Raw genomic sequence first — 15,684 nt, forward strand, 5'->3', positions numbered from 1 at the left:
GGCATTTCTCATATGCCAGGCACTGTGTTAAGGGTATTGTATAAAATCCTGACAACATCCTTACCAGGTCCCTATTTTCATTTTATTTATTTTTTTATTATTAAATCATAGCTGTGTATATTAATGTGATCATGGGGCACCATACACTGGTTTTATAGACCATTTGACACATTTTCATCACACTGGTTAACAGAGCCTTCCTGGCATTTTCTTAGTTATTGTGTTAAGACATTTACATTCTACATTTACTAAGTTTCACATATACCCTTGTAAGATGCACCTCAGGTGTAATCCCACCAATCACCCTCCCTCTGCCCACCTCCCCCCTCTCTCCTTCTCCCCCTTCCCCCTATTCTTAGGTTATAACTGGGTTATAGCTTTCACGTGAGAGCCATAAATTAGTTTCATAGTAGGGCTGAGTACATTGGATACTTTTTCTTCCATTCTTGAGATACTTTACTAAGAAGAATATGTTTCAGCTCCATCCGTGTAAACATGAAAGAGATAAAGTCTCAATCTTTCTTTAAGGCTGCATAATATTCAATGGTGTACATATACCACAATTTTTTTAATTAATTAATTTTTTTATTAAATTATAGCTGTGTACATCAATATGATCATGGGGCACCATACACTTGGTTCATAGAATATTTGACACATTTTCATCTCATTAGTTGACATAGCCCTCCTGGCATTTTCTTAGTTACTTTGCCAAGACATTTACATTCCACATTTGCCAAGCCTCACGTGTACCCTTGTAAGATGCACCACAGGTGTGATCCTTTCAATCCCCCTCCCTCTACCCACGTCCCCCCTCCCTCCCCACGCTTTCCCCCTTCCCCCTGTTCTTAGGTTGTAACTTGGTTATAGCTTTCATGTGAAGGTCCTAAGTTAGTTTCATAGTAGGGGTGAATACATTGGACATTTTTTTCTTCCATTCTTGAGACACTTTACTGAGAAGAATATGTTCCAGCTCCATCCATGTAAACATGAAAGAGGTAAAGTCTCCATCTTTCTTCAAGGCTGCATAGTATTCCATGGTGTACATATACCACAATTTATTAATCCATTCGTGGATCAAAGGGCACTTGGGCTTTTTCCATGACTTAGCAATTATGAATTGGGCTGCAATAAACATTCTGGTACAAATATCTTTGTTATGATTTGATTTTTGGTCTTCTGGGTATATACCTAGTAGAGGAATTATAGGATTGAATGGCAGATCTATTTTTAGATCTCTAAGTGTTCTCCAAACATCTTTCCAAAAGGAATGTATTAATTTGCATTCCCACCAGCAGTGTAGAAGTGATCCCTTTTCTCCACATCCACACCAACATCTCTGGTCTTGGGATTTTGTGATATGGGCTAAACTTACTGGAGTTAGATGATATCTCAAAGTAGTTTTGATTTGCATTTCTCTGACTATTAAAGATGATGAGCAGTTTTTCATATGTCTGTAGGCCATGTGCCTGTCTTCTTCAGAGAAGTTTCTCTTCAAGTCCCTTGCCCAGTCTGTGATGGGATCACTTGTTCTTTTCTTGCTTATACGTTTGAGTTCTCTGTGAATTCTGGTTATTAAACCTTTGCTGGAGACATAACCTGCAAATATCTTCTCCCATTCTGAGAGGTGTTTGCTTGCTTTCCTTACTGTGTTCTTGGCTGTGCAGAAGCTTTTTAGTTTGATCAGGTCCCAGTAGTGTATTTTTGAAGCTGCTTCAATTGCCCAGGGGGATCCTCCTCATAAAATACTTGCCCAGACCCATTTCTTCAAGGGCTTTCCCTGAACTCTCTTCTAGAACTTTTATAGTTTCATGTCTTAAGTTTAAATCTTTTATCCAGTGAGAGTCTATCTTAGTTAATGGTGAAAGGTGTGGGTCTGGTTTCAGTCTTCTGCAGGTTGCCAGCCAGTTCACCCAGCACCATTTGTTAAATAGGGAATCTTTTCCCCACTGAATGTTTTTAATTGGCTTGTCAAAAATCAAATAATGGTAAGTAGCTGGATTCATCTCTTGGTTCTCTATTCTGTTCCAGACATCTACTTCTCTGTTTTTGTGCCATTACCATGCTGTTTTGATCACTATTGATTTATAGTATGGTCTGAGGTCTGGTAGCATGATTCCTCTGCTTTGCTTTTATTTCTGAGTAATGTCTTCGCTATTCAAGGTTTTTCTGATTCCATATAAAATGAAGTATTATTTTTTTCAAGATCTTTAAAGTATGACAGTTGAGCTTTAATAGGGATTGCATTAAAATTGTATATTGCTTTGGCAAGTGTGGACATTTTAACAATGTTGAATCTTCCCAGCCATGAGCATGGTATGTTTTACCATTTGTTAACATTTTCAGCTATTTCTTTTCTTAGAGTTTCATAGTTCTCTTTATAGAGATATTTCACATCCTCTGTTAGATAAACTCCCAAATATTTCATCTTCTTTGGCACTACTGTGAATGGAATAGTGTCCTTAACTGTTTTTTCAGCTTGACTATTGTTGGTATATATGAAAGCTACCAATTTATGAATGTTGATTTTGTAACCTGAGACACTGCTGTTTCCTTGATTGCTTCTAAGAGTTTTGTAGTAGAATCCCTAGTGTTTTCCAGATATACAATCATATCATCTGCAAAGAGCAAAAGTTTGATCTCTTCTGACCCTATATGGATACACTTGATCGCCTTTTCTTGCCTAATTGCATTGGCTAAAACTTCCATTACAATGTTAAAGATCAGTGGAGACAATGGGCAGCCTTGTCTGGTTCCTAATCTGAGTGGAAATGATTTCAATTTAACTCCATTCAATATGATATTGGCTGTGGGTTTGCTGTAGATGGCCTCTATCAGTTTAAGAAATGTCCCTTCTATACCAATTTTCTTAAGTGTTCTGATCATGAAGGAATGCTGTATATTATGAAAAGCTTTTTCTGCATCAATTGAGAGAATCATATGATCTTTGTTTTTTAATTAGTTTATGTGTTGATTATACTTATAGATTTATGTATATAGAACCAGCCTTGAGACCCTGGGATAAAACCGACTTGGTCATGATGCATAATTTGTTTGATGTGTTGCTGGATTCTGTTTGTTAGGATCTTGTTGAATATTTTTGCATCTGTATTCATTAGTGATATTGGTCTATAATTTTCTTTTCTTGTTGGGTCTTTTCCTGGGTCAGGGATCAGGGTGATGTTTGCTTCATAGAATGTGTTAGGTAGTCTTCCTTCTTTTTCTACATTTTGGAACAGGTTGAGTAATATAGGTACTAATTCCTCTTAAAGGTTTGGTAGAATTATGACTTGAAGCCATCTGGTCCTGGGCTTTTCTTTTTAGGGAGATTTTGTATGGTTGATGCTATTTCAGAACTTAATATGGGCCTGTTCAACATTTCCACTTGATTCTGGGTAAGTCTTGGAAGGTGACGTGCTTCCAAGTATTGGTCAATTTCCTTCAGATTTTCATATTGCTGAGAATAAAATTTCCTGTAATATTCATTAAGTATTTATTGAATTTCTGAGGAGTCTGTTGTTATTTTGTCTTTGTTGTTTCTGATTGATGAGATTAGAGATTTACTCTTTTTTTCCTGGTTAGGTTAGCCAAAGGTTTATCTATTTTATTGACCTTTTCAAAAAGCACCTTTTTGATTTATTGATCTGTTATAATTCTTTTGTTTTCAATTTCATTTACTTCTGCTCTAATTTTGTTATTTCTTTTCTTCTACTGGGATTGGGGTTGGAATGTTCTTCCTTTCCAGTTTCTTGAGATGTCCCATTAAGTTGTTAACTTACTCTCTTTCTGTTCTCTTGAGGAAGGCTTGCAGTGCTATAAATTTTCCTCTTAGGATTGCCTTTGCGGTATCCCAGAGGTTCTGATAATTCATGTCTTCATTGTTATTTTGTTCCAAAAATTTGGCAATTTCCTTCTTAATCTCATCTCTGACCCAGCTATTATTTAGCTTCCATGTTTTTGTATGAGTATGCAGATTCCTGTTGTTACTGAGTTCAACTTTTCTTCCATGGTGGTCTGAGAAGATGCAAGGAATAATTTTTATTGTTTTAAATTTACTGAGGTTAGACTTGTGACCTAAAATGTGATCAATTTTGGAGTATGTTCCGTGGGCTGATGAGAAGTATGTGTATTCAGTTTTGTTGGGATGAAATGTTCTCTAGATGTCTGCTAAATCCAAATGTTGGATGGTTAGGTTTAAATGTAAAGTTTCTTTGCTCAGGTAATTAAGTTGCTCATGTCTGTTAGAGTTTCTCTTATAAATGGAGGCACATTCTGGTTGGGTGCATAGATATTAATAATTGAAATCTCATCATATTGAGTATTACCCTTAACAAATATGAAGTGACTATTCTTATCCTTCCTTACTTTTGTTGGTTTAAAGCCTATTGTATCTGCAAATAGAATTGCAACACCTGCTTTTTTCTGAGTACCATTTGCCTGAAATATGGACGACCATTCTTTCACCCTGAGTCTATATTTATCTTTTAAAGTAAGATGTGACTCTTGTATGCAGCAAATATGTGGCGTGAGTTTTTGTATCCAGTCAGCTAACCTGTGCCTCTTTAGAGGACAGTTAAAGCTGTTCACATTAATGAAGAATATTGCTATGTCTGTTGAAATTTTGTGTATTGAGTTTTTTGAAAGTCCAGGGGACATTTTTTAATCCTTTTGCCACTGTGGAAGTTGGAGTTTGATCAAAAGTTTCTAAGTGAGTTACTTTTGTGGTAGAGAGTTGGTCTGGTCATTATGGAGGATCAGTCTGAGAATATCTTGACGAGCTGGTTTGATTATGGCAAATTTCTTCAACATTTGACTGTCATTAAAGTATTTAATTTCTCCATCCTAAATGAAACTCAGTTTAGCTGGATACAGGATCCGGGGTTGAAAGTTATTTTGCTTTAGGAGATTAAAAGTCGATGACCACCGTCTTCTGGCTTGACAAGTTTCAGCAGAGAGATCTGCAGTCATTCTAATATTCTTCCATTTGTAGGTAATGGATTTCTTATGTCTGGCTGCTTTCAGAATTTTCTCTTTCATATTAATTTTAATGAAGTTAATTATGATATGCCTGGGGGATATCTTATTTAGATTGAGTCATGCTGGGGTTCTGAAACTGTCTGCTATCTGAATTTCAGAATCTCTAGGCATGTCTGGAAAATTCTCTTTCATAATTTCATGGAGAAGGGCTTCTGTGCTTTGCGATTCCACTTAATCAGTTTCAGGGATTCCAATGAGTTGTATATGAGGCTTCTTTGAATTATCCCAGAGCTCTCTGAGAGAATGATCCACTTTTGCTCTCCATTTCTCTTCCTCTTTGAGAGTTTGGGAGTGTTCAAAGGCTTTGTGTTCAATGTCAGAAATCCTTTCTTCTGCTTGCTCCACTCTGTTACTGGGGGCTTCTACTGTATTTTTCAGACTATGAGGGCTGCAAATTCTTGCTTCAGTGCGTCAAAATCTTTAGTGCTTATGTCTTTAAATTCGTTAAATTCTTGAGACAACTTTTGAATTTCTCCTCGAATTTCTAATTCCAACTTTTGAATTGCTCCTTGAATTTCTAATTCCAATTTTTCCTCCATTCTATTAATCTTGTTTGCAATCCAAATTCTGAAATCAATTTCCGACATCTCAGCCAGCTGTTTATGAATGTGATCTTCAGTTACATCTGCCGTATCTTTCCTTGGTGGGGGGGAGGTTGATCTATTGTGGTTATTCATTTTACCAGAGTTTTTCTTCTGATTCTGCCCCATGATTGTTTTATACCTTTTGATTTTTCCCCTGGAGCTTTGTTGAGGACCCAGCCTGAGAAACTGGGGACCTGTTTGGTGTGGTGGGGCTAAGTAGTTCTGTCTTGTTTTCAGCTGGTCTCTGTTTGACCCTAGTGAAACAGTTACTCTTGGTTGAAGTCTTAGCTGTGGAGAAATACCAGCAATTAAGTCACCCCGCCCCCACAGGAAACAATTGGAAAAGGAAAATCAAACCTTCCTACAACCACACCCCCAGGGCACCACCTGAATAGTCCTCGAGTGATTGGCTCAGTTCAAAAAGTCCAAATCAATTGTCTCAGTCAGCACCTGTCTCATGTGGGAGAGTTATAAAGGTCTCTGGTAACTGAATCGCAGAGGTCTGGTGACTACTCAGCTATGGCTTGCTCCGGTGCTCCATGGAGTTAGGAGGACCCACTCAGCAAATAGAGCAGTCTGGGAAGGTTGATTCCTCCTTCCCCACCTTGCACCTCTGTCACTGATAGCCCTGCAGGGCTGTGACCCAGTTGCCTGTAGTGAACAGGTACTCCAGGGGTTTGCACTTGCCTGAATCACAAGGAAATCTATTTTGCTCAGCCAGGCCACTGCGCTCTGCCTCTATCTAGCAGAGGGTGTTGAGGCCTGACGATCTTGGGTGCTTAATGCAGGCTAGGGGGTGTTCGCTCAGTTCCAGCCCCGCCCCTGATTGATGTTACTGACAGAACAGAACAGAACAACTTTGCGGGAATTTGTTTCTTTCCCTGCTAAATTCCCCTGCAGAAGAGAGGCTGTTTTGAGTTCCCAGAGCCTCTGCCTCAGGCCCTGTCTTTGCTCCTGCAGTTTTGTATTCAGTTAGCTGTCAGTTCTAGCCACCTGTCTTCCTCTGTCTATAGGCTGATGATCCCCTGTGGGCCAGGTGCATCTTAGGCTCAGTCAAGCTGTCCTCTGGGTCCACCCCACCCTGGGAACTTCCCAGCTCTGTGTGTGCGTTTCTAGTCCCTACGCTCCACCCAGGCCAGTACCGCCTCAGGCAAACCCTTTACTCATGGGGCCTGTGTTTCAGTCCCAGATCTGTTCCATGGTGGTTGCCACCTGAGTAGATGCCTGGCCTCCTCTGGTTGCCCAAGGATAGGGGCAGAATATCCGGTAGTGAGCCCTATTGTTGCCAAAAGATGGCTGTTGCTGTGTGCCTCAGGGCACTGCCGCTCCAGGATGGTTCCCTCTCAGCCGACCGTCCTCTCCTCACTCCTGTGCTGCAGAGTCAGCACTGACCAGCTGTAGTTTAGGCCCTGTCCACACCCCTTGAGAAATCACCCATGAATCTGGACTCCTGGGGAACAGGCCTCCAGACCTCAGAATGAGAGTGGAGGGGAGTGCTGGGAGCACAGAGTTGCAGGTAGAGAATATGTACAGTTTTATACAGTTTTATGCCTGGCAGGAGAACTCCATGGCACCCTAGGAGGGGAGTTAGGTCCAGTTTTTAGAGGATCTCTCCCATGGAGTGTAGTGGGAGGACCTTTGAACTCTGCTTGTTTGTTTGTGGGGCAGTCCAAGCTGTTCTCATGGGGGAGGGGACTCCCGTCTGCTTGGTGAAGAATTTTGTACCTTTTGTTTGTATCCTTGGGGTCACAGCTTGCCTCAGTGGGGTTGATGTGCATTCTTCAACCTTCTCTCTTGGTACAGCTCTAATCCACCAGGTTACTTGCTAAATTTTTGTCCTTTAACTCTCCTTCTGGACGGGAGCCTCTGTGGAAAGCTGGCTTCAGTCAGCCATCTTGTCTCTGCCTCTTTTTTGTTTTCCCTATTTTCATTTTATAGTTGAAGAAACTGAGATTCAAGTTATATTAAGTAACTTGTTCAATGTGATCCAGCTAATGAGTGGCTGATCTCCCACAGAAGCCAGGTCTGCTGTTAAAGCAACAGTTGTTCATCCTGGCTGCAGTTTAGAATCACCTTGGGGAGATTTCCAAATGATGCTGACATCCAGGCCCCACCACAGATGGATTTAATGACTACATCTAGAGATGGTGCTGAGGCATCAGTTATTTTTTTTATCTTTTGAATTTCTTCAGTTGACTTTGAATAAAGGCCAGAAATGAGAACTCTTGGGACTGCTCTCTTTGATACTATGCTAGGCACTCTTCCAGTTGCCAGCTCATGGCCATTGGCTTAAATAGTTCCCCGCTTTGAACATAAATCTCAACTGAAAATAGTGGTGCTGTAATCCTCATCTCATAAGGATCACATGAGACAATACCCAATGGGGCTAGCCTGAACCTGGTGGGTGGCAGGCTGCCATCTGGTGTGAGTCCCATCTACCTTTGCTCACCACGTGCTGGCAGTAAATTACTGCTCATGACTCTCTGTGGGCCCGACCCCAGCATTCTTTTCACCTTTTCTTAATGGACACTTTCAAGACATTACAGGCTGTGGAGCCAGACACCCAGAAAGATGTATGTGTATAAAATTACTGTGATAAGGAAGAACAAATGTGCTTTGAGTCAGTATCTATGGGTTTTGTCTTAAGAGGGCCGTGTTGAAAGTGGAAGGCTTTCACCCCCCCTTATGTGCCAGAGGACAGAGTCATCAAACTGTAGAAGGTTGTACAAAAGCAGAGATTGAGTTTAAGTCTCTATGTTACAGACGGGAATACTGAGCTGAAGATGTAGAATGTGATTTACTGATGATCACACAGTGAGCATTGTCAGAGGCTAGAAGCTGCTCTTAGAAAGAAGTCTTGTTCACTCATTCACTCATCAATACTTACTGAAGGCTATGTGCCAGGCACTCTCCAAGGTGCTGAATCCCAGTGATGCACAGGACAATGAACTTGCTTCCTGAAGCCTTTTAGCTTACATTGGCCATGTCACTATCTGCTTTTCCCTGGCTACTCTTTCTTTTTCTTTTCATTTTTATCAGTTCTCTTGCATCTTTTACTTTATTTCTTCATAGCCTCACTCTTCCAGGACTAATCAGGCTGCTTGGATCCCTGTAGCATCCCAGCAATTAGTGTTCAAATCCCTTCTAAGAATATTCCCAGTCACAGCTTTACAGTACACATCTTCAATTTTAAAGGCACAAAATTTCTTCTGCAAAATGATTCCTTAGGGCAAAAGGCTGCCAAGGTTTGAGCCACATAGTCTATGAGAGTAATTAAATAAATATATATGAATTTCCTAAATAAAATTAAAGTTTTTCCTCATTAAAAATGTAAAATTCTCACTTTACCACATATTTTATAACATTGTGAATACATAATATCTATACTATTAGTACATTTACAGTTATTAGTATAGTATATTTACATTTATTAGTACATTTACATTTATTAGGGTATCATAAATAATTCTTACTGATATGAGTGCATAGTTGAACAAACTTGGAAACTACTACCTGACAGATTGACATTCAAGAATCCCCATCATACTCTTTGATGTTCTGTACCTTGAGATGGCCCATCACAACATTTTGCAACAGATGGTTCCACTTGGACTTCTTAAATATGGAAAGGTGTCCTAGGTCATGCTGCAAAAATGCACACTGAGCCTAGGAGAGATGAAGTTGTTGTTAGAGACATTGGGAACTAAGAAGAGATCAATAAATGAACCTGACAGTAGATTCATAAGCCCCTTTGAGAATACTTGGTGATCTGGTCTGACCTCAAGTCAAATTTCTATTACTCACTGTGTCCTGTTTTTCCAAATTCCATGCTTTAGTACAGGTTGTTCTCTCAGTCTGGAATGCTCTTCTTGCTACTGTCAACATCTTCCAGGATAGAGTGGAAAGAGTGTGGCTATTTTTTTTAGAGATGAGGTCTCACTTTTGCTCAGTCTGGTCTTGCACTTTTTTTATTTTTTGAGACAGGGTCTCACTTTGTTGCCCTTGGTAGAGTGCTGATGCATCACAGCTCACAGCAACCTCCAGCTCTTGGGCTTAAGTGATTCTCTTGCCTCAGCCTCTCAAGTAGCTGGAACTACAGGCACCTGCCACAATGCTTGGCAATTTTTTTGTTTTTAGCAGGCTCGGTTCGAACCCACCAGCCCTGGTGCATGTGGTGGCACCCTACCCACTGAGTACGGGTGCTGCCACTTACGAGTTTTATGATTCCAGACAAGTTACTTGGTATCTCTGGTCTTCAATTCTTCATCTAATAAATAGGGGCACTAATACTGACTCAAGGGCAGTTGTGCAACTCACGTACGTATAAAGTGCCCAGCTTATGCTAAGCACCAAAAAGACCATTGGATTCTTTTTTTCTTTCCAAAAGTCACTTTGCAAGAAATAAAGCAAGTTGGCTTTTCAAGAAAACAAATTATATATGCAAAATTTTGGAACTTGGAAATGCATTTTCCACCAAACCTTCCACACTTGTTCCAATGAATATTAAATGCTCCTTCCTACTCCAAGAGCACATGCTTGTTCTTCTCATTGTCATTAATACCATTCTGTCATGCAGAATGTTTAGCTGTTTGAATGACTATCTCCTCACCAGATGACTCCTTTCTTGGGAGCAGAGAGTGTGTGAATTTCCCTCTGTATCCACAACACAATGTTGTGTTAACAGAAGGCCATGTTTAGAGAGTCAAACTTTATTCCACCAGGATTTATCAAATGCCCTATTAAGTACCACTTGCTGTTTGACATTTATAGAGGATTCTCATACAATAAGATACAGTCTCTGCCCTTGGAGAATTAATGGTCTGTTGCATTGATGAATGTAGGTTGGTTAATGAATGAAAGATAAAGATGAGTGTTACATGGCAAACAACAGAATTTTAGTTACTGAAATTGTGAGAATAAAATGGGGCAAACAGCAGCAACTGTCATTAATTAAACATTTTCCATAAGCCTGGCCCATGCTGGGCATTTCACACATTAGTCTTAATCCTCCTGAGAATAATTCCACATTCATTATTATCCTCATTGTGCAGATGAGAGAACTGGTGCCTATGAAGTTTGCTGACTTGCTGTGACTGTCTAATGTGGGTGAGTGGCTTGTCAAGAAGCAAGAGGGCAGCTGACACCACCCTAAAGAGGGAAGAAAAAACTGAGACATCCTGTGAGGACACTGCTTGGGCTCAGAATATCTGCTTACCTGTGAAATTGTGAGAAGAAAGGAAATGAGTATTGTAATACACCAGCCACTGCCAAACTGATACAGGATTAGCCAAGCCAGGACTTCCAAAGCGAGGATCTGGGCCATGTGAAGGAAGAAGAACCCCAGGTTGGCATCGAACAAGTTCATAGCCTCTACTGTCTTCCTCAATTCTTGGAAATCTTTCACCAACTGGGACTGTGAAATAAGTGAAGAAGAAATTAGTTCATTCAGGGGAAAGGGAATACATATTAACATCATTATATTTTAGTTTATTAATTTAGTGATAAATTTATTTTGGCAATAGGATTTTATTAATATTAACAAATTTCTGGAATTAGTAACAAATTAATCATCCATTTAGTAACAAAATACAATGAACCAGTAAACAAAACCTTCCGATAAAAGGTAATGGTATATTTTTCTTTTTGCTGGAGAAGATGTTTAGTGACTTATAAATTGTCCCCACAATGCAATGGGATGTAGAATTATGTTTTTCTAGAGGAGGAGGAAGCAGAGGATACCTTGGTAGAGGGCTACATGATGCCTTTTAAGCCATCAGTATTATTTCAGGTGTTGACTAAGCTCTGGTTTTGCTTTGGAGAACTTGGTATCTGTGTTACCATAGTTACTGATGTAGTTTACAAAGTTCTTCCAAGCCAGTTGTTTAATGTGTACAAAGGGCTCTTTTATAAAAGACAGTGAACATAGAAGAATATAGTCCACTTAGATTAGCTCAAAGGATGACTTTTCTGAGAGCTGCTCAGTAAATCTCTAGAAACAAGGCAGGGTCTCCAGGGGGGTTAGTGAGCTTCTGCTGGGCAGAGTGATCCTGTACAAGTATGTCATGTGCATGTGCCTGTGTGTGCTTGTGCACCATTAGCACTAGTCTATGAGCCTGCTGCAGTGCCCTAGGAGTGTGCAAGGTTGGAAAGAAATGCCTCTTGGCTTATTGACTATAATGGATTTGAAACCAAACAGTTGAGAAAGTGAGCAGGGTATGAGAAAGACAGCAAGGATGTCCAGATGTAAGAAGGGAGGTAAGTAAGAAATAGGAAGAACCATGAAAAGTCTAGAAGTCAATAGTACAATTCAAAATTCACTAATGAAACTTTTATTCTATTTTATTTTTAAATACAGGGGGTCCTGCTCTGTCACCTATGGTGGAGTGCAGTGGCCTGATCCTAGCTCACAGCAGCCTTGACCTCCTGGGTTCCTGTGATCATCCTGCCTTACTACTCAAAGTCCTGGGATTACAGGCATGAGCTATCACATCCAGCCAAACACAATTTTTAAAGAACCTACTTGAAAAAATCTGGATAAGTTCATGTCTCAAGCCTCAGAATTCTTGTGACCATAGGTAATTTTAGTAATTTGCTAAAATTAACTGTTCATATCTAGGTTGCCTGTCAGCCTACTCATTTTTTCCATCCCATTTATTGTAGGATAGGGGTCACTGAAACCCAGAAGAGTGACTGGGTGACTACACATAGTGACTTGAGTATCCACATAGATGTATGAAAGAAAATTTGTGGTAGATCTTTTCCCAAGAGACCAGTGGTCTTTCATATAGTGATTATCTTATATGTCATAGCCATTGGTGGGATTTTTCTTTCTCTTACAACAAATTTTTAGAAAAAGTAGTAGAGCTTTGTGTCATCTTCCTTTTTTAACCTAACCACTTGCACCAAATGAAGGAAATATATCTAGCAGTTTGTAAATTACTAGTATCTCATTGGGTTCATAATAATAATATTTAAAGTTTATCAAACATGTACTATATCCCAGACACTGTTGTAAGCTCTTTATTTTATTTATTTATTTTTTATTATTAAATCATAGCTGTGTACATTAATGCGATCATGGGGCACCATACACTGGTTTTATAGAACATTTGACATATTTTTGTCACCCTGGTTAACATAGCCTTCCTGGCATTTTCTTGTTATTGTGTTAAGACATTTATATTCTACATTTACTAAGTTTCACATATACCCTTGCAAGATGCACCGTAGGTGTGGTCCCACCAATCACCCTCCCTCCACCCATCCTCTCCCCTCCCCTCCCCTCCCTTTCCCCTTTTCCCATATTCTTAGGCTATAATTGGGTTATAGCTTTCATATGAAAGCTACAAATTAGTTTCATAGTAGGGCTGAGTACATTGCATACTTTTTCTTCCATTCTTGAAATAATTTGCTAAGAAGAATATGTTCCAGCTCCATCCATGTAAACATGTAAGAGGTTTACATCTTTCTTTAAGGCTGCATAATATTCCATGGTGCACATATACCACAATTTCTTAATCCATTCGTGGATCGATGGGCACTTGGGCTTCTTCCATGATTTAGCAATTATGAATTGGGCTGAAATAAACATTCTGGTACAAATACCTTTGTTATAATGTGACTTTTGGTCTTCTGGGTATATACGTAGTAGATGAATTGAAGGATTGAATGGCAGGTCTATTTTTAGATCTCTAAGTGTTCTCCAAACATCTTTCCAAAAGGAACGTATTAGTTTGCATTCCCACCAGCAGTGTAGAAGTGTTCCCTTATGAATTTTTATTCTTACAGAGAGAGATCATGTACTGGAAGGACAATATTTCATGGAGTCAAAATACTACAGAATGAACGGCATTCATCCTTGGGGACACTAAAGGGGTTGGTGCTGGAACAAATGAATTGGGAGTTTCAGCTCTTTGATATACAAGCTGTGGGGCTTTCTGAATGTAATTTATTCTTCCCAAAAGGTAATCTTCCCAAATACAAAAAAAGCTTTTACTCAATAGCTATTCGTGGGGCTCCTACTACATGTCTGATCCTGTGCAGGTGGGTCCTGAGGACATGGCAATAAGCAAGATGGACAGATTCTCTGCTGTCATGGAACTCAGCTGAGCAGGGAAGATAACAATAAAACATAAATCATGTGTGTAACTTTCCTGGAGGTAGGTGCTTAGAGAAGTGACATTACTCTGTGATGCAAGGCCAAGACTGCCATTCTTTTGTTTCTTAGAAGATTTAGGAGTTCTGAGGACAAAAGAGGAAGACACTGTTTTGAAATATGTGGCATCCACCCATTTACTGTGTTGGGGCCCACCAAGGCACAACAGCTCGTTTATCACAGAAAACAGTAAATTGGCCTCAAAATGATCCTTCCACACCCCTGGATCCTGGTATCTCACTCACGTTTTTGTTTCTCTCCTGGCTGGGCTCTCCTGCAGCAAGCTCTCCAATAAGCAGTGGTTTAAGGTACAACTGCACAAGGTCAAGGTCCGGGTGCATAGCCCTGAAGGCATCCTGTGAATCAGAGAGACCTGTCAGAGCCTTGGAAGAGATGTGCTTATCTATAGCCTGGTCCCCCTGCCTGTCTCATCCTGTGCCCAACTTGACAACCAGCACAGATTCCATTGCAGAGGATTTGCTGCTAACTCCAGGTTGATGCTTCAAGTTGATTGATCAAAATTACCCGTGGAGCCCCTCTATGGAAGTTTATGTGAGATATCACCTATTGAGCACACTGCTTCTCTAGGCATGACTAACACAGCCAGGCTATCCAGGAGCTCTGACAAGACCACTGTTGGTTTGCTGAGAACCAGAAGAAATAATTGCTTGACTTTATAGGCCCTGGTGAGTCTATAATGTCCAGCATAGGTCTGGGTGCAGAAGTAGCTCATGCTGTCTCAAGCATGCAGCAATCAAGGTCATTTTCCACTGGAGGGCTGCTCTGGGTTCTTGGCCAGGAGGATGTTACTTCTCTAGTCTTTTTTTCTCTAGTTATCTCTAGAGAAGGACACGTTAAAGTTGGTGATGGCTTAAGACAAAGGCATGAGAGGTCATGTGACCATAGCTCTTGATCCTTATATTGTCTAAAGTAGTACACCCTTGGCTAAATTTTTCTGTTTCATCATCCTCCATTAAAAACTCTGTGGCCATCTGTTCAGGGACTAGGCAATACTCAGAAACAGAATATAGGTGATCAACTGTATTTTTTTTCATCTCAGGTACATGTTAACTAGCAATTCCATGGGGCTGTAAGGAGCAGCAGTGGTTCCTATGTTTGGAAGTGTTCCTGTGTGGCTTATGTTTGAAAGGAAGAGATTCTTTCCTTCCAGCATTTAAACAGTTTTTGAGAGTATGAAAGATTCTTCAAAAGGGAGCTCTGAACTCCCTAATATTATGGTTTAAGGATGATCAAAAATTGCTAAAATATAACTAAAGTCATATATTGAATATGTAGAAACCATACTAATTACTCTGGGTGTTGGTTCTGCCTAGTACTGGTTCAGAAATTGGATCCTGGAGGCACCTATCTACATTTAAATTCTGGCTCTGCTATTCACTAGCTGTATAAGTATGCACAGGTCTCTTAAGTAATCTATGGTACTTCCTAAATAAATTCTCATCCCTAAATGGGGTAGAATATAGTAGTCACTCAATGAATAAAGTTACTATGATGATTAAGTAAGTTAATTAGAATGCTGAATGGCATATTCTAAGTTTTTTTTTATTTTATTAAATCATAGCTGTGTACATTAATGCTATCATGAGGCACCATACCCTGGTTTCATAGACCGTTTGACACATTTTCATCACACTGGTTAACATAGCCTTCCTGGCATTTTCTTAGTTATTGTGCTAAAACATTTACGTTTACAATACTCATTAGCTATCTTTCTTACATGTACACCTCTAGTGATAAGAACTCACTGCCTACCTTCTCTTCAATAGAGCAATTCAGAGATTTTCTTCCTATGCCCCAATGTCTAATGTGGAGTGAGCTCAGAATTATGTTAGTAAATAAAATGAATTCTACATCTTCAAATCCTGAAGCAAGTTTAGATATATCCAA

At 39.8% G+C, this 15,684-nt stretch overlaps 1 protein-coding gene across 1 annotated transcript in view; it reads right to left on the minus strand.

Moving 5' to 3' along the window:
- Positions 1 to 15,684, minus strand: part of LOC128565392 (fatty acid desaturase 2-like protein FADS2B) — a 63,716-nt gene that overhangs the window by 25,647 nt on the left and 22,385 nt on the right. Inside the window, exons 2-4 of the mRNA XM_053561812.1 lie at positions 14,022 to 14,132; positions 10,837 to 11,034; positions 9,186 to 9,287 (exon numbers count right to left, since the gene is read on the minus strand). Coding sequence (XP_053417787.1) covers positions 9,186 to 9,287; positions 10,837 to 11,034; positions 14,022 to 14,132 — 411 coding nt within the window. The remainder of the gene's footprint in view (positions 1 to 9,185; positions 9,288 to 10,836; positions 11,035 to 14,021; positions 14,133 to 15,684) is intronic.

Source organism: Nycticebus coucang, chromosome 14 (assembly GCF_027406575.1).
Source record: "Nycticebus coucang isolate mNycCou1 chromosome 14, mNycCou1.pri, whole genome shotgun sequence".
Lineage (NCBI taxonomy): Eukaryota > Metazoa > Chordata > Mammalia > Primates > Lorisidae > Nycticebus > Nycticebus coucang.